This window comes from Hydractinia symbiolongicarpus, chromosome 10 (assembly GCF_029227915.1).
Source record: "Hydractinia symbiolongicarpus strain clone_291-10 chromosome 10, HSymV2.1, whole genome shotgun sequence".
In the NCBI taxonomy this organism is placed as follows: Eukaryota; Metazoa; Cnidaria; class Hydrozoa; order Anthoathecata; family Hydractiniidae; genus Hydractinia; species Hydractinia symbiolongicarpus.
The window spans coordinates 7,975,260-7,999,791 of record NC_079884.1 but is presented as its reverse complement, the minus strand read 5'-3'; the positions used below and the strand labels follow the sequence as shown (position 1 = coordinate 7,999,791).

The following is a 24,532-nucleotide window of genomic DNA, read 5'->3' as shown; positions in this document are numbered from 1 at the left end:
AGGATATTAAAATGTCATCAAGTTGTATAGAATTGGTAATCTCGGAGTAAGAAAAAGAAGCTGAAGAAATTACAAATAAAAATGGCGCGAAAAACTCGTCTACTTTTCAAAATGGCTTCTTTACTTTTCAAAATGGCTGCTCGTCCCAACCTATCGGGTAGTTATTTTCTTCTCTATGTTTATCCAGCCAGTTTTCAAGTGGTTTGAAGTAATCGAGGATAGGTTTTGACGACATTTTCTTCGTGCCTGCCAACACATCTAATGCATCTGGCCAAGGTAATTCTTTACCAAGTTCTAACATATTTCTAAAACGTAAGTCATACAGAATAAGAAATGAGAATAGCTTTTCCAGCCAGCAAGTTTAGTATGTAAGGAATAAAGAGTAAATCATATAATTACATATTTTATAAAGACATTTTAAAATTGTCAAATTTCTTCGCTCTGTTACATAGTCGTCACCAGGAGAGAATGAAAGAGTACCTCGAGGGAAGTAATTTTTGCGAATTATTTTTCAGAATTTTTTTATTTTATTTTTACATCAAGTATTTACAAAATAGGAATTGATTTTTGCGAACGAGAAGAGAGTAAAATAATAATGCAAATATTTGTAGGAAGCGAAATACAATTGAGGTGAAAGGTTACAGACATAAAAAAACTATTTAAAAACTAAAAACAGTGACTACTGATTGAGGATGGTTAAGAACAAACACCTTATGTGATGAGTGTTGCCTACAATCTTCCCGTTCCTATCCTATCTAACAAATTTATGTGGGCAATATCAAATTTATACTAGTATTGATAAGTCGTGAAATGAAGGTAGCCTACTTCATCTAAAATTTACTTCATTCTTATTAATTACCACTCTACCTTAATTTTCGTCCAGCTTTTTTCGAGTTATGTATAGAACATTTATGATACGGTCCTTTATGATCTGCTTCATCGCATAAAGCTTCGTGGAATTGAAACTGCAACACGTGACTTATGAAATATCTCAAGTATTCTGTATTATGTGCCACGTGGAAGAAAGTTCCAGCATCGAAGAGATCATCATCAGTTCTGTTCATTGGTTCTTTCATACCTTGAAATTTAACTTTCAGTTCCCACCAGTAAGTGTTGAAATCGGTTGGGTGCACAATTCCGTTGAAAACAGACCAACGAAATTTGTCAACGATGTAAGCAAATGGCAGAAAGGCAACCTTCTGTAAAGCTTGCTTGAGTAAAAAGTTTATTCCTTCCTCTAAAACAAAAAAAACATCAAGTATGAACAAATCCAATGAATGGTTCTAGTTAACGCCCTCTATCTCCGCCTGTCATTCTTACCCATTTACATTAAGCACTATGAAGTCACACTGAATATATAGTAAAAAGCACAGACATTTATAACCTTTAAAACAAGATTTATGAAGTACACAGATGAAGTTCATTACCATCGTCACCAACTGATTTATCCAACAAATCTATTGATTCCAAATGCTCAGGTATCATCACAGATAACGCTATTGTGTCACCCACGGCTTCATGAAACCCTGGGTTGGCACCAGTACGAAACTCCACCGGTTGATTTTGATACATGAGGTAGTATTCGATATGTCCCATTTCATGATGAACTGTGATCATATCAGCTTGAGACACACCCATGCATGGCATCTTTAATCTATAGAAGACAATAAATTAAATGTTCATTATGGTCGATGAGGGACAATCGATAGGGTCTTACTTAAAGGGTTTTTAAGAACAAATAGCCTGTTTTAACTTTTTCAACCTTAGTGCTTGACATTGGCAGCAGTAAACTGCTGTTTTTATTGCGAAATGGTAAATAGGCTATACACCAAATCCACTCGCTGGATCTAAAATAGATCAAGACTCAGTCTGGATAACTTATAAAATTGTACTTGCCTTACGTCACCTTGTCCTAAGTCCCACGATGACGGATGACAGACAGATTTCCTTCCATTTTCTTTCTTTAATAACGAGTTCTCATAAAAGCTTTTCGGCATTTTGTCCAACCCTGAAAAAACCATGATAAAAAACGTCAAACAGAAGAAGAATTGTCTGATAACTGATTCGCTGCGCACACTTACCGAGAGAAACAAAAAAGGATTCAGCTTGTTGCAGAAGCTTCTTAGTTGTCCAGCCTTTATTTTTCATTTCTTTCGTCACATCAGGAATATGTTTTTTCGGGAACGGATTTAATAAGTTATACAAATGTCCCCAATTTTGTCCCCACATGCTTAATAGATGAGCTGGCATCGGCCCTGTTTTGCTGACCACATCATCGCCAAGTAAGTTACTGGAACGAAGAGAACATGGGGTTGCAGCGATTTCTGTTTTTATCACAATTTTATTTATATTTAAAAAGAACTACTTTGTTCATCACTAACATACTGCATGGCAGTGAGCAGGATTCGATCCGTGGTCCCCTGAGCTGGCAGCCGCAGACGAACCCACTACACTACGTGCGGCAATTTGTTAATGATGAACTCAGATAGTTTATCCGGATGGTGTGTATACATAGGTGAATATTTATCAGTATTTCATTCTCAACAGAGAATCCGATTCCATTCTCAACAGAGCAAGTAGTGTAGTGGGTTCGTCTGCGGCTTCCATTTCTGGAGACCGCGGATCGAATCCCGCTTACTGCCAGGCAGTTTGTTAGTAATGAACAAAGTAGTTCTTCTTCAATTTGACTTACACACATCATTCTCTGTTAAGAATAAAATATGGATGTGCTATGATAAATATTCACCTATGCAATTATATTATAGTTGTAGAAACAGAAAGAAATGCCGGTAAAGTTAGGGACTTATTAAGGGGACGTCTTACGTAGAAGCACTAATTTTCTTTGCAAACATTGGGCATTTTTCCCACGTAAAATACAACAGATACTTTACGCCAACTTCGATCCCAGGGCTCTTTTCTCTCTTTATTTCTATCTCGCCGTCCTTATATCAAAAAGAGATAAAAGCGCCCTGGGATCACGGTTGACTTTACGCGGGAAAAAGGAGATTTCTTTCGAATCGTGAAAAATGAATACATACATAATAGTACGTGTAAATGAGGCATTGTGTTGTTCGTTCTTTTCCTTGTTGTCAACAAATCTCCCTGTGGACAGATGAAAACATAAAAAAGTCAAATAATTCTTTACTTACTTTAATTTAAATCTGACGAAAGCGTGAAGTTTTTTATAAAGTTCGTGCATTTCTTTTAACGTTTCCTCAATAATCGATTCCAAATTATCGACTTCATACTCTTTCCGCCAGTAATCACCGTAATCGTCAAAACCATTTTCTTTTGCGCCTTTATTTACAAGTGTTACAAACTTTTCGTACAGCGGTTTAATTTTTGGACCTACCGCTTTCCTCCATACTCTCCACGCCCATCTTAGATTTCCAAGATTTTCTGAACTTACTTCAGACATGATAGGTAGCAAATGCGAGTTTAACTTGAACTTGTATTTTTTATCATCTATTGTTTTTACGATCTGAAACGAGGAATAAAAAATTTCACAACCACTGCCATTTTTTTCTTCAATGCCATTAACCTGTCAGCTTTGATACGATTTTAGTGGTTATGGTTTGAACGCTCATATTTAAATATTCCTTATTTGAGGACTGGCAAGCAACCTCGTTTCCAGGACTTGTTGGGCTTTCCATATTCATATTTGTTCGGGCCGTTCAAATAGAAAAAGCCTAACAAGACTTGGAGACGAGGTTGACTTGCAAGCTGACTTTCCTATGCACGAAACAACAACAAAAAAATCCCAGATCTTTATGCCTTTAAGGTAAATTTATCACGCTCCGTGATAAGTGCACTACGTAATAGATTCCTGGAAAGAGGGATAAGCATGGAATTCCCATCGAATCATCTACTTACCGACGTCTTGCTATATATCGCTGTCATTTTAGAAATTAATTCCGACACTTCTTTAGATTCGTCGGAAGAACTACTCGACGCCGTTCTAGTAATTAACTTCAACTGTCGTATTGATGCAGCCGGAGTATCATCGCCGATGTCTTTGAGTAGCTCTTCGGCTTTTTTACGAGAATCTAACGCAAACTTTGAAGTCTTTCCGCTCATTTCAGTTGTTTTATCTTTATTACCTTTCGACATGTCTGTTTCGTAATCCCAAGATGCTAAAGTATCCTCTCGCTGAAGTTGATCAGCTTCGGTATTGTATTGTTTTAAAAAGTCATCGATTGCTTTATTGTCTCCATAGCAACTATGTCCTGTCAATATTATATACAGTAAAAAAATTGAAAATATGTTTAAATATGCTGTCTTCATCATTATTTGCTATTTGATGTTTTGACGCATGGTTAAAAATTAAACAAATCGTGTAAAGTTCGTCCTCGAAGAAATGAAAATTATCAGCCAAGAAATCAACAATCTTTCTGTACACGTCCCTCTACAGTACACGTAGAAAGTGTCTACTTTTCTCTATAGCTTCTTGCCAAATTTAAATTTGAAAACATTTCCCGAAAACGGAGATTTTAAAGAAAGTTATTAAAAAGTATTGAAGCATAAACTTTTCGCATCAAATATAACAGCTATCGTGTATTTGCTGTATGCTTTTCGAAGTATCGTGTACCGAAAAGATCTACTTTGAGAATTACATTTAAATTTCTGCCAGTCACAAGAAAGTGCCAAATATTTTTTACGGAAACCTGTATTGGGTAACAAAACAGATGTTAATTTTCGATTTTAATGACTTACAGGAAAATCAACGTTTAATCTACACTAGAAAATATCACTGAAAGTACGTCGAGTTAAATCATTATTTTATACCAAGAAATTGATCGACTGTTGATGTTTTCGGGATATCATTTCTTCAGGGCCTTTTTCGCCTTTTTTGGAACAGCCGTATTTTGAAATAGCCGTATGTTTTTTTTCCGTTATAAAAGGCTAAAAGGGCCCTGGGAACGAGGTTACTTTTGGATTTAAAATGAAAAAGAAATTGCGCTGGAGGGTGTAATTATACAATTTTAGGTTTTGATAAAGAGCTCATTGTTTTCAATGTACAAAATATATTAATGTATTTTTTAAAAATCTTTCCACAATGTTCTTGTAAGCGATGAATGGTTGGCCTATTTTCCCTGTTTCCTTTTATAGTTAAAAAAAATTTCAAAGTCCGTGGTTTTTCTATCGACTATTTTGCTGTATATGCATAAGGACGGTTGCTTGTCTCGCTTTCTGGCTGGTTATTCAGGACCAGCAGTAACATAATTGTAAAGATTTAAAATAAAATTGTAAAGATTTAAACTAAAAAAAAATGGCTTCATATGAAAAAACTTGAAAAGTTGAATAATTCTTTAAAATAACAACATTGACCTTGATTTCCTTCAAGTCTTGCCTTTATTTACTTTAGAAATAAGCCATTACGTTTATTTTTTCCCCGGCAAGCGCCTTAATCGTCACCATTACCCTGCGACATAAATAAGCTAATAAATCGTTTTATTTTTTGAAAAATATTGATCGGTTTAAAAGCTATTTTATACAAACTTGTTCTTTCACGGGAGATAAGCCTTAAACTTTGCAATTATTAATTCTTAAATCAAAAACGCACAGACAGATTTGCTATCGTTCTGTTTACCATTCAGATTTCTGCAAAGGTATCAATGTAAAAAAGTTTGAATAAATTATAAAATGTAAATTTTCTTCCCAGTTTTTTCTGAATAACCTATAGAGATGAATGTAGTTATATTGGGTTCGAGGTTGATATATGAATGATTGACTATTCCAAATGCAGTTGTTTCTGCAATCAAAGTTTTTGCAGAAAAAAGTTTTGTTGTGATCTTTTTGCACAGATTTTGTAAAAATGAAGAAAGTGCTCCGGTTTTTGTTTATTTTATTAAGTGGGGTTATACCAATATGCAAGTCTTTTGACATCGAAGATGGAGTGTCATTTGCAGATAAAACAACATTCGCGCATAATTTTGTTCGCGATTTACATTTGGTGCAAAATTTGGAATGGGATGCTGATTTAGCAAGCGAAGCACAAAAATATGCTGAAGTTTTAGCAGTAGAAAACTCAATTCAGCATTCGCAAGGTGCCAAAAATGGTTACTATGGAGAGAATCTTTACAAAGGGTTTGACGGATTTAAAAGAACCAAATCGGTCGCTGAAGCCGTCTATTATTGGTATGGCTCTGAACTTTTTCACATGCTTTTCTGTCTCTGCTCAAACAGATAAAGGCGTTTTCTTGACAAGTACTTTGATAGGCAAGAAAGTGTTTGCGGCGGAAACTTGTGCGCATTTTGTGTTTTTTGGAAAGTTCGAAAAAGTTTATTTCCTGTAAAATGTTTTTTTCTAAAATAGTCTCAAAGAACTTCGCTAGTAGAAACTAGAAAAAGGTTGCAGAATCTAGAAAGGTTTTCCCTGCAAAAACACTTTGACACTTTATGTGTTTCACCCAAGCACAATGGAAGATAGGAAACAACGTATATATGAGCATTTTGTCCGCCTCAACGTAGAATGTAGATGTAGATACTTTCACCTCCGGTTTAAGTTTTATACGTAATGTCATCGCGGATGCACGGGCCGGTAATTAAAAACACAATAATACTCTTTGATATTGCTATCCACCTGGCGACTACAAAGCCATGAGGATCACCCGTCGTACATATCTCAGACATCGCTATTTCATGCATTGTTAGCACAAAATAGAAATTTGGCAGCCATTTATGAGTGCTATATTAAAAATAGTCTGGTTTTGACATGCTAATATAGTGTCGTCCTGACTTGTTTCTCACAGCTGAGTAACTATTACTAAAGATACACCATTTTCATGTATGCTACAAAAAAATGTAAAGTAACATGTTCCGTAATTGTGACTCATTTAGATCTTATTCTAGAAACAGTAATTTATTCTGTGAAAAAAAAAGTTACGCTTAATTTTGCTTTCAGTGGAAGTCATTTTTATTCTCACTGCAAAATCTAGCATAGCCACAATTTTTGCCCTCTGTGTCTTCGCGCCACTTCTATAATAATTTACTAGCCTGCTTTCCTGGTTGTAGCTGGGTATTTTCTTTACAAAGGTCAGTAAAATTGTATGTGAAATAATTTTAAAAGATTATTACATTATCGTCTCCAAGGCCCTTTGTTACCTCTTTATGATGGAAAGAGACACGAGCCCTAGAGTAGATGTTCATTCCGATGGATAAATTTCAATAAAGTAATCAATGCTTTTTCTTTCTATTCCAGGTATTTGGAAATAGGTTTATATGACTTTAACAATCCAGCACCGAATCTAGAAGAAGTTGGTCACTTCACTGAGGTATGCTGGTAATATGAATAGTCTTACAAAGGCCATGTTTTAAAATTAGTCGAAGCCTTTTAATTCCTTCTCACTAAGAGTCAAAGTGTAGTACTGTCGAAAATTAAGAGTCCTGGTTACCACGCTGCAACAAGTCTGGTAACTAATTATATTTTCGGAATTTACGTTTCCCTATTTACGTTATAGTTGGTGTGGCGTTCCACGGGAAGAGTGGGGTGTGGTTACTCCGTCGCCGAGATGTATGGCGGGTTGATGACGTATATAGTTTGTCGATATCGACCGCAGGGAAATTTGGATGGATTGTTTTTACAAAATGTTCTACCACTCAGAAATGGAGGTAAAGGATCTTTTTTGAAAAACTTCAAAATTTAATATTTCTTAGAAAATAAATCAATGGTCGGAATGAGAAAAATTAATATCTCCCCAAAAATTGCATCACAAAAGTGGTAGACAATTTTTTCCGCTAATTTAAATATCTTTTTTGATTGACAAAATCTAGCAACTAATCAAAACGTTTGATCCATTAGCCCTATGTTGACAATTCAATGTAAAACATACCATATAATTTGGACTAGTTGTTGTACAAGATGTACAACGCATATCTCTTCACAATTTTTTCGTTTTTAATTCTGAGATAAGAGATGAATGAGGAAGCGCTGATGAACTAATCTTGTAGAGTTTTAAAAATTAGATGCAACACAATGATATTATACTTTCACGCCGTAAATTTCTCCAAGTGTGTTGTAAAAATGAATATTCTAAAAAGTGAGCCCTGATTATCCTAATAAGCAGAAGTTTTTGTCGATATCTTCAAGTACTGATTACAATTACAAAGAAATTTAAATGACACAAAAGCCAAAACATTTTTTCAAAATATGTTTTCGTCTGGGTCCCAATTTATGATGTTATAGGCTTTCTACCTATTTAATTTGCGAAGAGACGAGGGTGCATAGTGTACCCCTTTTTATAATTGAAATCCAATATTATTTATTTATAGCCTTTATACCCAACTCACCAAATCAATTGGAAGCTCCTATTGGATGTATAGATACATTTCATGACTGTGTCAATTGGTTGGGTGTATGTCGTCAACAAGTATTTCGTGGACTTATGTTACGTTACTGCAAGAAAACATGCAACATATGTTAAATTTATCAATGTGTCACACGGGAACTTTTTTATTGAATCGGAAGGTTTTTTTAGTTCTTTAGTCACTCTACGTTTCCAAAATTCTATTTTCATGTTGATATTTTTGGCTCGCCAAAAATTTATAGTTGAAATTTTAGATCTTAAACTACTCTTCAAACTAACATCAATGTTAGAAAAAACTATATAATAAGTTTTAATTTTTTCTTTTTTTATGGAAATGATTGTTTTTAATTACATCTAGAAGATATCCACCCAAAACATTTACGCAAGGCTCAACTAAGCTACGTTCACCACAGTTTTTAAATGGTAGATGATATTATTATGCGTGTTGAGTCAACCCATCTGTTAAAACTAACTTGAGTTGAGCCTGAGACAGTTATTTCAGGCAAAAAAAATCAAAATTATTGAGAAATAGTGTGTTTTCATGTCACCCAGTACAAGGCTCTCTGCTTTTCTACAAACCTAATGTCTTCTAAAGGTTTTAATCCATGGCATCCAAAGAAAAAAAGGATCAGGACGTCTTCATCAAACTGATAGAGATACCTTTCTACAGATAGAAGTAATTTAGGATCAATCTTTCATAAACAAAGACACTCGCTAGCAACTGTGGAGAAGCAGAACTGGTGATGTCGTGACAGCCTAAGCTGGATTCACGTTTTCTATTTCCGTTTTTTTATATTTTTTGTTATATATGACTAGTTGTTAGCCCGTGATGAAATCAAGAGTCCTTGAAATTTCGCTCATATTTCGTGCATCTCTAACACGGTGTAACGATTCGCCTACCATTTTGAAAAAATGTGGGTAGTAATAAAAGATAAGGGGCTGGTGATGAAGTTGTAACAAATGATGCACAAGAGTGGGACTATTATTTTCTATGTTTTTCACGTTACATCATACAAACGAAAAATCTAAAAATTATAAGTAAAAATTACAAATAAAAACTACAAATACAAACACCAAATATCTCAGAAATTATAATTAAATATAAAAAAGGAATTTGGAAATTTTATGAGAACACTGTTAAACTGTTAAGAAAAAGCACAAAAAAAAACAATGAAAAATCATACAAAATTATTTTACAATCATTGCTTATGTAAACCAGGGATGTACCCTCCTGATGGTAAACATTATATTTCCCTATATACAAGTATGTTGTCATTAAAATAGGCACCAGACTTCAGAAAGTCTTGAAAACAAAAGTTAGAATAAATCGTTACACGCAAGAAACAACAAGCATATTTGACACACTAGGCCAAGTATTTATGTCTTCAGAATTCCGTAAAGAGAAATTTTACTCAATATTTGACGCAATATTTAAAGCACCGAAAGATTATACCCCTTGATCAATAGAATTGTTACATTTTACTCTAATTTTAAACAATAACTTCATAACAAGACTTTGGACCCACCGTTGAACGTTGTTAAAATCCATAAAAGATTCATATATCTTCGAAATACAATGTTACGTCGGCCATAATAGTTCCATGTAGACATTGTATCGTATTTCCACTTGGGATAGGTTGAAATGGTTATAACTGCGTTTGGCCGTTGCCCATTACTGAAAGCTCAGCCTATATAACAGAATTATAAATAAATAAATAAATGAATAAATAAATAAAACAAACAAACAAACAAACAAACGGATAGGGGTTTAAAAACGCTCTTCACAGCTTCCCTGTTTTGATTTGTAAACAAACTTTAAAGTTTGAAAACCTAGCTGATATTCATAATGCTGCAACTATAAAAAATAAAAAATGGTGTTTTAAATTGTTAGCAGGAGCAGCTCTTGCTCTCGCCATTTTAGGAAAATGGTCTGAGCGTACGTTTCTATGAGGTATTAGCGTGTATACCAAATAAGTATCTATTTTTCTGTATTTCTTTGTTTACGTTGTAAAAACTATAAATTATAACAATCATTTAAAAAAAATAATAAACAAATTTTGCTATTACAGGGCAAGGAGTAGTGGTTTTTTGTTTTGACGGATTTTAACAATGCATAGATTCTAAAGTGCCATAGAGATATAATAAAAAGAATGATCTTTATGGACACCGGAATAAATGACTCCACCCAAACGTTTCTAAGTTCTCGCGTCGAGAAAAAAAAACGCAAGCAGAGTCGTGTGTTTACATAAACAAGTGGTATTGCAGAGCGTCAAATTTTTTAACTGCTGCGTTTCCACCCTGTTTAAGTAAACAAGTGGCATTGCAAGGCGGGAACTTTTACCTGCTGCGTTTCCGCCCTGTTTAGGTAAGCAAGTGGTATTGCAGGGCGTCAACTTTTTTAACTGCTGCGTTTCCGCCCTGCTTATGTAAAAATTGGTATTGCAGGGCGGGAACTTTTAACTACTGCGTTTCCACCCTGTTTATGTAAACAAGAGGGAGGCACAACTCAGTTAACATTGCACTCATTTTTAAAAAATACCGATTTTACTCAAACGGAAACTCCAGAATTTGTTAATCAAATTTAACAGGGAAAACCCAAAGTTGATGCAACCAAAAAATACAAAGCTGCAAGTTTCTTTAAAAAAATTGCAGCTACTTAGCTCTTCGTTGTGTTTACAATGCATGGTCACGCTTAGTATCGTCGTTAGCAACTTTAGTATACGTGTTAGTTAATGTAAGTGAGACCCCACATCAATAATATTCTGGTTTCACCAATATTAGTCACGTGGTAAAGAACAATAGCAAATAGCCAATGGACGAGAGGCGTTGCAACTTTAACCAATCGTTACTCATCAGCACATTTTAGTTCAGTTTTTTTTAGTTCTGTTGGTCAGGAATAATGGGAAAACTAGTTTTTTGGCTTGTAAACAGAGAAAGATATCTGCCAAGCCCCAATAACTTGGGAGCCCCGTTTCAGCTATCATTTAGGCAGAGACATTTTTGTTAAAGCAATACGAAGTAATAAAAAATGGTAAACCACGTACTTCCTTAGATTGATACTGATTATTGCAACTGCTCCTATATTTTGGACTCTTTATTAGTAAAAAAATCGGTTAATGAGGAAATATTCATGCATGGCTGCTTACTTGTCTTTTCGTGTCTCACTTACCTCAAGTATACTGTTGCTTTCTTTCTCGTAATGGATATACTTCCTAAAGGAGAAATTGTCTACTGATTTGACCTCTTTTTAACTTCTTTTTTTAATGACGGTGATTACGATAATGGCGACAATAACGGCGATAACAATGACGACAATAATGACGGCAGTGACAGCAATGATAACGTTAGAAATAATGACGACGACAATAACGACGGTAGTAGCGATAATGACGACAATTATGATGGCAGTGATTTTAGTATGTTCAATTTTAATTGTTAGTAAAAATTTAGTCGCAATGTAAATTAAGAATCAAATTGCAATAACCTCATTTTAACTAACTTTTTTATTGCTGCTTTGAGTGCCTCTTATTCTTTTATAAAACTAATAAAAAGTCGAAGAATACCCATGATGCAACATTATTAACCAGCATGCAAATTAACAAAATTTACCTCTTCCTTAGTGATGGGTCTGCTGTCTTGGCGATTTCGTAAACTGTATCTCGCAAGTCTTTTCTTGCCAGGGATGAAAAAGCTGAATAAAGCTTTGTAATCGAACAACAATTCTGGATCGGAGTTTTCTTTTTTTACATGGCCGCATATGGCTTTATAAATCACTAAAGATACAGGAAAGATACAGTTTCTACATACAAGCCTATCACAACTTCTCTGTAAAACGTTTGTGGAGTTGAAAGCACGAATTTCGCAATATTATTGTTGTGGCTATTAGAAAAAATTATTGAGTACGGAAGATTTCACCTTAACAAATTATTATTCGCAAATGTGGATTTTTCTCGAAGGTTAATTATCATAGATAATAATTTAAATATAAAATCTACACGATGACAAAAGAAGATATGATCAATTAATTTTAAATTCAACTTTTTGCTGAGATGTATTATTGCGAATGGTGTTTGTTGTCAAATTATTCTCCTAGCCTAAATACCTCTGTAGATCAAACTGAATATGCATCCGGCAACAAAGGTGAAACTGACTCCGATTGCTGCATACCATAGGTAAGAAATCGAATACCAAGAGGATAATGCGTTGCTAAAAATAAAGTACAAACAAAGTGACAGTAGCTTAACACAAAAAAGCCATCATTACATTGCTATATTGTGACCTCTTGTGCCAGTGCATAATTAGATCTATGGAAGATGTACGGCATAAGATACAGCGCCAAAAAAAAAAAAGAAAAATGACAATGTAATGCTGATATTAATAAGGTTTATTATATCCTAACCAACTGCGTATAGACTGGTACTTACTCTGATGGTTTGAAATCCAATGATGGTCGAATGATACCCGTCCCGTTCATCAATGGAGAAATTGTTGTATTAGTGAAGGTCGTATTTGAATGGAATTCTTTACATCCTGTTACCTTAACAACTGCTGCATGTTTATTGGGCGGATGCATAATTGCACCAATAGCTAGCCACAATGTACTGGACACGCCCAAAAATGCACCGCAAAACGCTCCCTAAATAGAAAATGTAGACATAAATCATGACTAGCCAATCATGTCAAAAGAAAACAATACGTAAACGAAAAAATTAGTCGGAATTTTGCATGATAAGCATTAACCTCTTTATCAAGTCACAAACCCAGGGAATATAATGTTTTTTGATACTTATAAAAACGCTACTGGCCCTGGGATCGCGGTTAATAAAGTAGTAGCCACCAAAGGTAGATTTTGTATTAGCAACTAATTTTAACAGTATTCAGACAATATTGAAACCATACCACAGAATTGGCCCATGGTACCATCATGCCTAAGAAAAAGAGTCCTAAGTATGGGCCGCCCAAGATGCCGAAGATACTGTACGCAAGCTAAAAAGAAGTTAAGATCAGTACATCATCACCACATTGTAGTTACCAGTTTACCACTTCAGTAGTAAGTAACACACATATATATATATATATAACATGTGGAGGTTACACATAGCACGAATTCCATTTTCTAAGGTTTGTTATTGAATCATGTCTTACTCACCTGTAGAACCATAGTTCCAAAAATGGAGACCAAAAATGCTAGACCAATAACCAGGACACCAAGTGAGCAGGCTATTATAAAAATGTACTCGTGCAGAAATAATACTAACAAAAAAGATTAAAAGACTAGTTATGTATATCCACAGATAAAATTTTTTATGCATGAGCAATTCTTACCAATTATTTTCGATACAAGTGTAGCAGAAGCATCATTGATATCAGGTTTTATCTTCTTTACAATATCTTCCAACATGACTGCTGAGATTGAATTCATACCAGAGGAAGCAGTGCTAAAAATGTTTTGTATATTTTATATATAAATACTTTTTAAAGCTGCAATCTCCGTTGAAATATTGAGACAAGGGATCTTTTACGGCCATTTATCAAAAAGCATCAACACGCTGATATTTGGGAGCCGATAGTCAGTATCTTCCATTTTTACAGACGCATAGGTTGGAGCACAAATCGTTCAGAATGCGCTAGTCGCACTTTCTAGCATATTGGAATTACAAAATAATCTACATCAGGGACCTCGAACATTCGAAAATTTAGAAAAATAGAAAAATTAGTACGTTTTACGAGTTTGGAAGTAACAAAATAATCTAACAAAGTCGATAAGGTCCTTTGAAATATCCACTTAGGTAAAAGAAGAATGGAAAAAATATAGGTAGTTTTGGAAGTTTTACTAACGTCTGTAGTGCATATACAAAAATCTATTGGAGAAGATTTTTTACCCATTGCCTGTAATATGTATAACTTAAAATGCCGATGAATAGAATCATGTGTTTTTGTTGAACGTATAAAGAAATATAAGTCTTTACAAATTTTGCTGACGTATACCGTTGCCTTTATCGTATAAAACTTAAACGCTGATCGAGAAAATCTTTACGATCATGTACTTTTGACGAACGGTTACAGATATATTAGGGGTTAAAGGTTCTTTGATTTTTTGATGACGTCATCAACCCGTCAATTCCAAAACGAATTCGGGATCCAGGCTCGGGAAACTTATTTAATTTAGCCCCATGTTGTCCCTAGTTACCCACGCGGTGAAAAATAACTGACGTCATCACCTCATTTCTAAGTCATTTGGCCTCAAAATTATAATTGTATTATTGTAATGGCTTTATTAGTGCAAGTAAATCTGGTGTAAACATTGATAAAGTGAACTACAAAATTTTTTTCAAAATGTTGAAATTGGTCGTTGTTATAAGTTCCCTCCTCCTTTTGACAGCTGATAAGCATCGTGAGAACTTCTTGGCACTTCTTATCGTAACATCGAACATGAAACCAACAAAATAATTATCAAGTTTAAAAACAAACAATAACGCTAATGGTAATACCTCAGAGCTCCACTGAAGAGACAGGAAGTGAAGATTCCTGGAACACCTGGATATTTTCCCAATTTATGGATGATAAAGTAAGGCAAAACCTAAAATAACAATACTACACCTAACTTCGTTCCCAGGGCATATTAAAACTTTTTTGGCATTTGAACGTTTCAAAAAGAGACAAAAAGCCCTGGGAACGAGGTTGTTATACACCACAACAGATATCTCAAATGCGTTCAGGGAGAATGAACAAAGGTTTGTGTTTTACAAAAGACGAATGCTAAAACTGAATAAATACAAGATATATTCGATATACCTACAGGAAAATGCTCACAATGTTGATACAAAATAGTAAAGATATAATAAATAAGAACAACTCCTACTTGATCATTGCTTGTGACAAACTTTCTTCCATAAGTACCGATGTCACAGTCAGCATACACACCATAGATGACTAAGCCATCCATCACACACAACAACACAATAATAATTAATCCAGGTATGTTCATCAAAAGAGCCCTGCAATTTATGAAAAGGATTTATTGATATGTCCCTTTGTAGCATCAATACAAAAACTACTTTCGCACACACCACATTTCAGAAAGCGTAAAAGGAGTACCGGGATTGAAATGTTGTCGGCTGAAAAGTACTTTTAATGGCGTACAATTAGATCGCAGTCTAAGTATCGCTTTTTGACACATTATTTATAAGTACTTGTAAAAAAAGTAGGCGCTGTAAAACCTGCTTTTTAACTTCGCATATTTTTAGTCAATACACTTGCCACTACGCTTATGTCATCATTACGTCATACGAAGAAGTCATACTTTCGTGATTCTTTCATTGTCTTTGCTGCTTGAAATCTTTGCACTGCAGGTTGACATACAGTCCATACCGGCATAGCTGTGAAAGCCCCACCGATGGAGAGTGTCCAAAATGTATTTCGTACTCTTGGATCTGGATTGAAACTAAAAAAAAGAAAATAAATAACAAGGATAAAGTGAGTTGTCTAATTTTTAATTTTATTAATTAAAATCCGCCAAAAGTCGATTTACCTAAATAAATGGTTTGATGAAAATTCAAATTTCAACAGCAAAACAACAATAGAACTCACTCAAAAATTTTTAATCTTTCTCCCTCCTGTGCTCTGTTGAAAACTTCAGTGAATCCACCTAATTCTGTCAAGCCAACGATCATGACAACAATTAAACCTGCAACCATAACTCCGGCTTGAAAAACATCCGTCCAAATTACGGCTTTCATACCGCCCTAAATCGTGGTAAAATGCTACCTATATACTATCTGACAAATCTTGTGCGGAACGACGGAGCATGGGTACTGTACATTTATAGATGATAAACATTGAAATAAATTTAGGTCAAATTGAATTTATCTTTTTCTTTTCTTTTTTCTGTGCGATAAAATGTTTTTGCTATCAAATTAGTCACAGCCTATATAATAATTACTAGTCTGTGACTAATTTAATAATAATTAATAAAATAATAATTAATAAAATAACCAATTAAATTGGATTGCAGCGCTTCATTTTATCTTAGCGCGAAAAATTTTTAAAGTAATTATTACACGAAAAATTTTCTCTACTGTACTTTTTCTGCAAAATAAATTAAGTTTGTTTGCAACATCGATCCTGGCCCTGGGCTCGAGGTTGGTTGGTTTGTTTACCACTGTTAAATAATATCTCTTACCAATGTTGTGTAAAAAGTACAGACCACACCAGTTGAGATGATGGTAGCGGCAATTGGTACGCCAGCAACTAAGATGTAGAGAGATACAAGTTACAGTCAGTAAGAAGAATCCACAATACAAATTTCGCAGTGAAGCGGAGCAATCGTGGAATGGCTGTAAGGACATACAGAGCGATAAATGCTCTTAGAAGCTAGTTAAAAAAACGTGTAAACTTCTAAATTTGCTATCGTTACAGAGATACAATTCACCTGCTTCCAGCGCAAGACTCGGTGCAAACAAGACAACAGCGAGGTACAAAATCTAAACAAAAAAATGGCTAATAAATAAAGAAACAAACAGATCGAAAATAACGAAGCCTTACATTTTAACTTGAAGTTAAAAAAGTTAGAACAATTTTTCGTGAAGTTATACGCAGTCAAATGTTTTATCATTTAGGAAATAAAAAAGAACCAAGGTTTGTATCCAATATTTTTTTGAAAAAAAAGCTAAAATCACTCACATATTGCAAACTGACAAGTCCACATCCTAAGAATCTCACCCAAACTGAAAATCTTCGTTCCAAATACTAAAAAAAATTAAGTTGATGTCACTTTCAAGTGTTCAAGCCATAACACCTTTTCAGATGAATACATCGGCAGTGGTATATACAACCTTCTGGCTAAAAACTAAATATAGTGGCAAAAATAAGGGCGGTATTTGAAAATTAAATCATAACAATTTAGTTTCCAGGACTTTAACTTAAAACTTTCCTTAATGTGTAAGCACGAGGTTGTTGTCATGTGAACAATCACGTAGTCGTGAAACCATTCAAGCGAACGTCGTTGTGGGAAGTAAAATACTATTTTACATTTTTTGTGAGTATGCTTTTGAACTCCAAATCAAGTTTATTTCATTCTTATAATTTTCTAATATTTATTTTTAATAGGTGTGGTCACGATAAAATGTGGCGTGTGTCACGCTAAATAATTTCACTTCTAGTTTCATTTGCAGCTAATCAACGCATGCGCAGTAGAATTCAAGATCTTATCTTTCATAAAAATGTTTCACAACCTTGTAAATAAAAAAAAAAAATGTAAAAAGTTAGTCACATGTTTTTTTAAAAGCAGAACGTTTACAAGTATATTTACACTCAAAGCATTTTCGTCTTAGAGATCTCTGAGATAACCATCGAGGGGACGAGGATATAGCTAGAGGATTTTTTCATGCTAAGCATATTGGTTAGTCTTAGTACATCCGTCTGATGATTTTTCTATTTCTTTAAGACTTAGCGGCACCATGCTGCCTGAATTTGCCTGGTGTAATTGTACTTTTAGTTTTATCTACAGAAGCATCGATATAGTCTGATTGTGTTTTTCGATTCTTACTAGCTTTTTAAAACCTGTATGCCACCAAACACCCTCCAAATGGAGGTTTTATTGCGTTTTATTGCGTCTTTAAATAAAAAACTGCTCTCCGTGGCGGAGTTGCTTACCTCATTTGAACTGACAATCTGCAAGTGATAAAACATTGGTAGGAAGATGTACGCTCCAACACCAACCAAGATGAAGTAAGAGAGAATTAAAACTATGTATTGGATACCGTATGTGTATACTTCCGATGGAACACCTAACAGCGTGATGGCCGACAAGTAAGACGCCAGGAGGGAAACAAATATTGGGAACCAGGACATATCTCTACCAGCCATAAGATATTCTTTTGTACTCTTCTGTTTTCCTCCGCAGGCGAAGTAAATTCCAATAATACTTGAGACGAGCAGCATGGCGGCAAACACCAAGTAATCGTACACAGAGAAGGTGTTTTCATTGCGGTCCGTCATCTTGACCTCTTTCTATCGCAACTGCGAAATTGCTAACTTGTTTTGAGTTTTATGAAGTCTATTTTGTAAAGATAAAAGAATTAATTTTTAATACTTAATTTTCATCTTATGACGCGATTAGACAGACACAGCCTAAGAACTTAAAAAGATAATTTATATTTTAATTACTAAACCAGAAAGCACGATTTAATGAGACAATTTAGAAAAAGTGGACATAAAAACAGTACGATTAAACCGACAGCCTGTACTCAACCTCGTTCCCAGGACATTCTTTTTAACGAAGTTTCAGTCCATCAAATTCTTTAAACTACACTATCTTTAAAAGAAAGGACATGTAAGTCTAGCATAATAAAAGATAGATAATTAGAATTTTATAATATATTTACAATACACGGCAACTCATATTTCTCATTTTCCCTGTCAAAAAACAACGTATGAGACATAATGTAAGTATGCCCTATTTTTACCCCTGCAAGGTATATTACGAAGTCGAATTATAGCGGTTAAGTTCTACGGACAAAATATCAATGTCTGATTTTTTTGCCTAAAATCACGTAAAAGGTGATCGGGAAAAATCTTTCTTTTTACACGCCCAATCACAATGGTGGTGCTTTGACATCACTCTCAGTGGGTGTCATCACTCGTCTTAACGTCTCCGTCATCTTTGTAGCTTACATGGTGTCTCTTCATGGTGGATCCAACTCAAACACACATAAGGTCCTAACATAAAACATTTGTTAGATGTTTATTGAAAAGTACTTCTCAAAGTTCTTTTTTGTTTTAGCGCAAAGTGGATTGGTTGTGAAGTTGCATTGTTAAGTCATAGATACCCTTCCTAAACACTTTTTCTGTGACACTTCTTTCCAACTGATGCAGAGAGTTTTGAAATGCTACGAGATGTTACGAATACCCTCTTAAAAACACATTACTGTGAGACACTCTTAAAAGTCAAATTTTACAAGTAAAAAAAAGATAAAAATGAAGAACAAATTAATAAAAATTAATAAAATCTAAACTTTGAACATTAAAGTTACTTTTCATGATGAATGTCTTCGCTTCGTGTTCATCTATGAACTATCGTTGCCATTGTATCGAATAACATCCGTGTTTTTATAGCAGTCAATCACAAAATATAGATGGGTGTTTAAATTAATACTTTTTTAGACAAAATTATGTTTTGTTTTATAACAGATAAAATCACTTCACTAGCTAGAAATATTTTTGCGCATGTCTATTTTTAACAATTTAAAACAGCTAAGAAAACATGTTTACTCGCCGATAGATAGAAAAGAATAGAATTATTATTATTTAAGAATATATACAGAGGATAACCATTCAAAAATAAGTACAATTTTCAAAATATATTAAAATCCAATGGGTCCTTATAAACACTTTCTAAAACATAGATAGTAATAATAATAATAAAAACTATATAAGAATATTTGCATAAACTTTTCAACTCTCCCTAATTCCAGACATTGCAGTGATTATAGGGACCTTATAAATTATAGGGACCTAAGATGAAAAATAATATTTTTATATTTTGGAAACTTTTTTTAAATTTTTTGTTTTCGATATTTATTTGCAGATTTCTATTCTAGCCGTATGACGTCATTATTGAAATGTAATAATGATTGTTTTCATAAATTTATTTTTTAAATATCTTGCAAAGTTGCAAAAATTTTTGTCATGTGTACTAACTACTGATGATATCTTGACCTAATTTAATAATGATCTTATTTTTAAGTTAGAAATGTCAACATTTTTTAGAGCCATCATATCTATATTAAAATACCCGTATATGTCCGTCACGCAAAATGGTAGATTAGCTGCGCAAGTAGCGAGACGCACACAATGCGGTATAAAAAGGACAGGTAAACCCGTGGATTTTTCCACGGGATTACGGCTAGCATTCTATAAACACGTATCAGATTGTTCAGCATTCAATTGAGTTTTTTTTACAGGAGACGAAGCTCTTAAGACGTTTCTTCTTGGCGACACAACTCCACGTATTTCGCTTATTATGCAAGAAATACTTTGATAATCTGAGAGGATAACATATAAGTGTTTATCTAACTGTTGTTATCACCAATGCCACCTATCTTAAGGGAGCTACTTTTAGCGAGGATTAATTTTCGCGAGTTAAAAAAAAAATTGGAATAAATTTTTGCAAATTGAGCATAAAAAAACTTTTGTCAGTATAAATCGCTACACAAATTCAAAAGCATTAAAGGGCTACGAAAATTATTCTCAGAATCTTTAACGTTTAACAAATTGTAACTATCCACAAAATTTGTGAATTAAATGCGTTGACATATTTCGCGGCCATTAAAATTGAAAAAACAGTGCAAAAATCCCCGCAAAATTCGCGAAAAAATCCTCCCGCTTTATTTCTCTAAAGTACAATAGTGTAACAAATGTAAGGAGGCTCGTACGCTATTGCTAGTAGATACCAATCGTGACTTTCACAATACACAGAAGCGTAGTCAATAGGGGGTGGTATGGAGGTGAAAGGGAAGGAGGATGCAAAGAAATATATATTAAACATGGAAAGGGTCCACTGAACCAAACATGGCTGTCTCATAGCTACAAAATTTATTAGTATATTTTCGTCATTTTTCAATGCATTTCCATAACGTAGTCCTAAAATATAGACTGGAATGTAGCCAATCTAAAGGGTTAGCAAAGAGTTTCCAAAATGTTGTTTTCAGCAGGCACCAACTACAGTAGGGTCTCCTTATACCATAGCATGGAAAAAAGTCCATCGTTGGCTACTAGTGATGGTAATCCTTATTGTTTTTTCCCTCTTTTTCTCTACTTTTTTCAGTCTAAGTGATTGCTGCCAGATGAGGTTTTCTGGCCTTCTGTAGCTTATAAACTGTTGCATATATAATTATGAATGTATATTGTGCGTAGTACTTACTTTCTTGCGGGGTAAATAAACATCACTGAAATTATTATTTTAATGACTTGAACTAAAATCCAAACGATGTCTCAAGATAAATATTTATTAACAATTATTTAACGAAGGTTGTGTATTTGCTATTGTTAAATGCAAAAAACTATGTGTCACGATATATAGCTGAATAATCAAGACATATACACACACATATTGTTAAATGCAAAAAACTATGTGTTACGATATATAGCTGAATAATCAAGACATATACACACAGAGAATTCCGACATGTTTATTCCAGGTCATTTCATAAGTTGGCCGTAATAGAATGTACCCAGACTATTTTTCTTTATTATATACATGTTAATTTTTATTAAGTTGTAAATAAATAGGGATCTAATGTCGTCAAAGATTACTAGGCCGACTTCAGACTAAATATAAATATTTAATATATAATATACATTTTTAATATCTATTTTTTAATAACAAAACTTTTTATACAGAGCTAAATATTTTTTATATATACTCATTCGTATGCGTCTGGAGGTGTGACCTGTTAAAAAAATTGTTTTTTTAATTAAGTTGGATATTCTGAGCGGATTGACTGGAAATATAATTTATCCGCAAAGGTAGTGCAACAGAATTCCAGTTTAGGCAGACGCTATTTTTATTTTACTCGTTAATTACAAAAACATCATTTTCTAATTATGGTTTTATTGCGACAAAATTATGTAAAACAAAATTGATAAGCGGCCCTATTTGAATTATTGCTTTCCCGCCTTTTCGTCAACATAGGGCCGCTTAATACGAAAAAGTAAAGAAAACAAAAGCACTAGCCGTACGAAAAGTCAAAATCGTTCGGGTTGCTCGATTGTTGTGTATCACATAATAAAATAAAATAAATAACAGAGGTCGTACGACACGTACTAGACATTTATTTTTTTACCTTGTTTCCCAGAAAGATGTTAAAACTTACGAAAGTATTGAAGAAATATGTTAACTTTGTGTATCTTTGTAGATGTTACTAACTTTACTGCATAACAAATTGACATAAAAGTTTAGCACATTTAAAGTTTTTTTATATTTTAATTTTTAAATATTTGTTTCACATCAGAAAAAAACAACAACGTAAAAAAGATAAGTTGTTTACATTGAAAATTAAAACGCGATCAAATTAAAAAAAATCGCCTACTTATCCTGTTACTAAAATCATAATGGTTTTGACGAAATGGACAATATTTAATAAAACAACATAACAACACCGTTGCTACTTTTTAATATAACGACCTCAGCACTAAAATCAACCTCGTTTCCAGAGCTTTTTACAAAACATGAGCAACGCCTTGGTACTAGTTGGTCACAAGGTCCATCCTCGTCCAAAGGGGGTTCCTGACCCCTGAGCCTCTATTACGTAGCATCCAATAATTTCTTCGCTATCAAATCAAAACGGAAAAATGTCTTGGTAACAAGGTTGTCACATGACGAATTTAAATGCAGAGTGTAAAGAATACATGTTTGTTTATATGTAGTAGCTATCGCACAGTGCCGGGAAAAAAATCGGAAATATTTTTTGAGTCTTTTATGTTCTTGTTTACATATTCAACGAGTCTTTGGGCGAGTGACATATACGAGAAATAAAAATGTAAAAAAATTTGACGTTATGGTGAGATTGCTATAATGTTGTACTTGTTTTTTGCATGTTTTTTAACAGAACAAAGGCGATACTTTGGTTACTATAAGAACAATAGGTTGGAATGTTTAGTTTACTGGTTCTGGTAAAAGAAAAATATATTAAGTAATTCCTGTAAATAAAAAACAGTATCTCTCAAAATCACTAACCGCTCATCTGATATAGAAACACATCGCCGCCATTTTGCGTTGTGTTAGTTCTACTTTTTTTATTTCACATTTCTGAGCAAGTCAATGCGCATAATAGTTGAAGTATAAATCGTTCAGTATGTTCATGTTTTCAGACTTTTTAAAATGCCGCCTTAGAATGAACGCCGCCATCAATCCATCTCTACCCTTTGGAAAATGCCGTCCTCCACATAATAAAAATAGTGTGTTTTTAAGTAAAGAGCATGCGCAGCCAATTTAGTTTTGAAAAATCTCTTTCACAATGAACGTTCAGTGATTATATCTGGTTTTATATCTGGCCTCCATTCCAAACTGTTTTATAATACTGATTATACGAACCTCGTAGAGATTTTGGACTGGAAAAGCAAACAAGATACTGGGGATGAGAATGTTTCGTTAAATTTATCAAAATTTAAAATAGAATTTCTTCTTCAATTTGGTGCCCCTGAAAACCAGTTTAAAAACAACTTTTGAACTTTCTAAAAAGGCTAAATGAAGAAATTTTTTTTTGTCGTTTTATAAGAATTTTATAGGAAATACGACGGAAAGAATGTTTCTTAACTCTGCACTTTGACTCTTTCCGCCATCAACTGCAAGACTAACAGCACAATAACGTCTATAGCAAACAACGACATCGTTTTACCGCATTTCAATCCACACAACGCATTTCCAAGGTCTTTGGCATAAGATCCTACGCACAGGAATATTAAACTAAATTAAGCTACAAAAGCAAACTTTGTGTTGTGCCCTAAAAATTAATCTCGCCAGTTTGGAAATAAAAGTCTTCTAAGTAGTTCAGTTTAGAGCTGGCAGCGCCATTACACCTCTGACTAGCTTTAAAAGTCCTAAAATCTTAAACAAAAAACTGAAAAAGCATTTTACTTGCTATACCATCTCTATCTGCGCCAAGAAGAATATCACAACATCCAGGGTACGTGCTTTACGTCGTTTCACGTTGTAGGTATTAGTATCGCTTGTTTTTTATGTGTTTCTGATTGTTTAAGAGATTTAACTTTGAGTTACTCTTCAGGGAAAGTACAAAGTGTTGCCACCGCGAAAAAACTTACATATTTTGCCAAGCAACAGGTAATCATGTTGACAACAAAGTACATAAATGTTACTCTTGAGTTTGCAGTACTGCATTGAAAAAAAAAGAAAATAAGAAAAACAGCCATTTTTAATACAGTTTTCAGGGGGATAGAGTAGACGTTCCATACTGAAAGACACCGATACTCTAAATGATGATAGTTCCAAAGAAACAAACCTCGTTCTTTTTTCATTTTTACAAAATTAAATCCTTCAATTTAAAGGACTGTAAGAAATCATTCCTGTTGCTTCCTATCGTTTCTTTCTTGCGGTATGATGTAGTAAAGTAGAACAGCACACTTGACAGCAGAAACATTATCATAATTTGAAAAATATTTCTCAATTTAACCTTTTTATCATTGTTATAATTACTGTAACTTTCCAG

General features: G+C 33.9%; 3 protein-coding genes across 4 annotated transcripts; 1 reads left to right on the top strand and 2 right to left on the bottom strand.

Moving 5' to 3' along the window:
- LOC130613236 (angiotensin-converting enzyme-like) lies at window positions 1–4,500 on the bottom strand. The gene is made up of 7 exons (XM_057434576.1): window positions 3,874–4,500; window positions 3,150–3,481; window positions 2,082–2,290; window positions 1,897–2,008; window positions 1,428–1,654; window positions 868–1,237; window positions 1–305 (listed from the first exon to the last, which is right to left on the bottom strand). Exons 1-7 carry the CDS (start codon window positions 4,285–4,287, stop codon window positions 128–130), a joined length of 1,842 nt encoding a protein of 613 aa, XP_057290559.1. The 5' UTR covers window positions 4,288–4,500; the 3' UTR covers window positions 1–127.
- A 1,241-nt stretch (window positions 4,501–5,741) lies between these two features.
- Window positions 5,742–8,835, top strand: LOC130613240 (uncharacterized). Its single transcript, XM_057434579.1, has 4 exons — window positions 5,742–6,138; window positions 7,202–7,274; window positions 7,461–7,611; window positions 8,272–8,835. The coding sequence occupies exons 1-4, from the start codon at window positions 5,816–5,818 to the stop codon at window positions 8,421–8,423; spliced, it is 699 nt and encodes a 232-aa protein (XP_057290562.1). The 5' UTR covers window positions 5,742–5,815; the 3' UTR covers window positions 8,424–8,835.
- A 435-nt stretch (window positions 8,836–9,270) lies between these two features.
- LOC130613235 (sodium-coupled monocarboxylate transporter 1-like) lies at window positions 9,271–18,396 on the bottom strand. Of its 2 annotated transcripts, XM_057434575.1 has the most exons (16): window positions 17,961–18,396; window positions 16,989–17,054; window positions 16,738–16,789; window positions 16,489–16,556; window positions 15,897–16,051; window positions 15,610–15,750; window positions 15,169–15,304; window positions 14,798–14,886; window positions 13,632–13,744; window positions 13,456–13,526; window positions 13,206–13,292; window positions 12,731–12,942; window positions 12,409–12,512; window positions 11,916–12,079; window positions 11,476–11,518; window positions 9,271–9,994 (listed from the first exon to the last, which is right to left on the bottom strand). In XM_057434575.1, the coding sequence occupies exons 1-15, from the start codon at window positions 18,303–18,305 to the stop codon at window positions 11,477–11,479; spliced, it is 1,845 nt and encodes a 614-aa protein (XP_057290558.1). In that variant the 5' UTR covers window positions 18,306–18,396; the 3' UTR covers window positions 9,271–9,994; window position 11,476. The 2 variants fall into 2 exon arrangements, with proteins under 2 accessions (XP_057290558.1, XP_057290557.1); XM_057434574.1 differs by lacking the exon at window positions 11,476–11,518.
- Window positions 18,397–24,532: the final 6,136 nt, after the last annotated feature.

Bases quoted from the DNA above. Each gene is read 5' to 3' on its own strand.
- LOC130613236 (XM_057434576.1), bottom strand. From the start codon at position 4,287: ATGATGAAGACAGCATATTTAAACATATTTTCAATTTTTTTACTGTAT. The intron at 2,291-3,149 runs GTAAGTAAAGAA...TCTTCGTTCCAG, and splicing joins TTCGTCAGATTTAAATTAAA to TAACTTACTTGGCGATGATG. The intron at 306-867 runs GTAGAGTGGTAA...CTTACGTTTTAG, and splicing joins AAAGCTGGACGAAAATTAAG to AAATATGTTAGAACTTGGTA.
- LOC130613240 (XM_057434579.1), top strand. From the start codon at position 5,816: ATGAAGAAAGTGCTCCGGTTTTTGTTTATTTTATTAAGTGGGGTTATA. The intron at 6,139-7,201 runs GTATGGCTCTGA...TTTCTATTCCAG, and splicing joins GCTGAAGCCGTCTATTATTG to GTATTTGGAAATAGGTTTAT. The intron at 7,612-8,271 runs GTAAAGGATCTT...ATTTATTTATAG, and splicing joins TCTACCACTCAGAAATGGAG to CCTTTATACCCAACTCACCA.
- LOC130613235 (XM_057434575.1), bottom strand. From the start codon at position 18,305: ATGACGGACCGCAATGAAAACACCTTCTCTGTGTACGATTACTTGGTG. The intron at 16,052-16,488 runs GTAAGAGATATT...ACCACGATTTAG, and splicing joins GTACTTTTTACACAACATTG to GGCGGTATGAAAGCCGTAAT. The intron at 13,745-14,797 runs GTATTACCATTA...AAACATTTTTAG, and splicing joins CTCTTCAGTGGAGCTCTGAG to CACTGCTTCCTCTGGTATGA.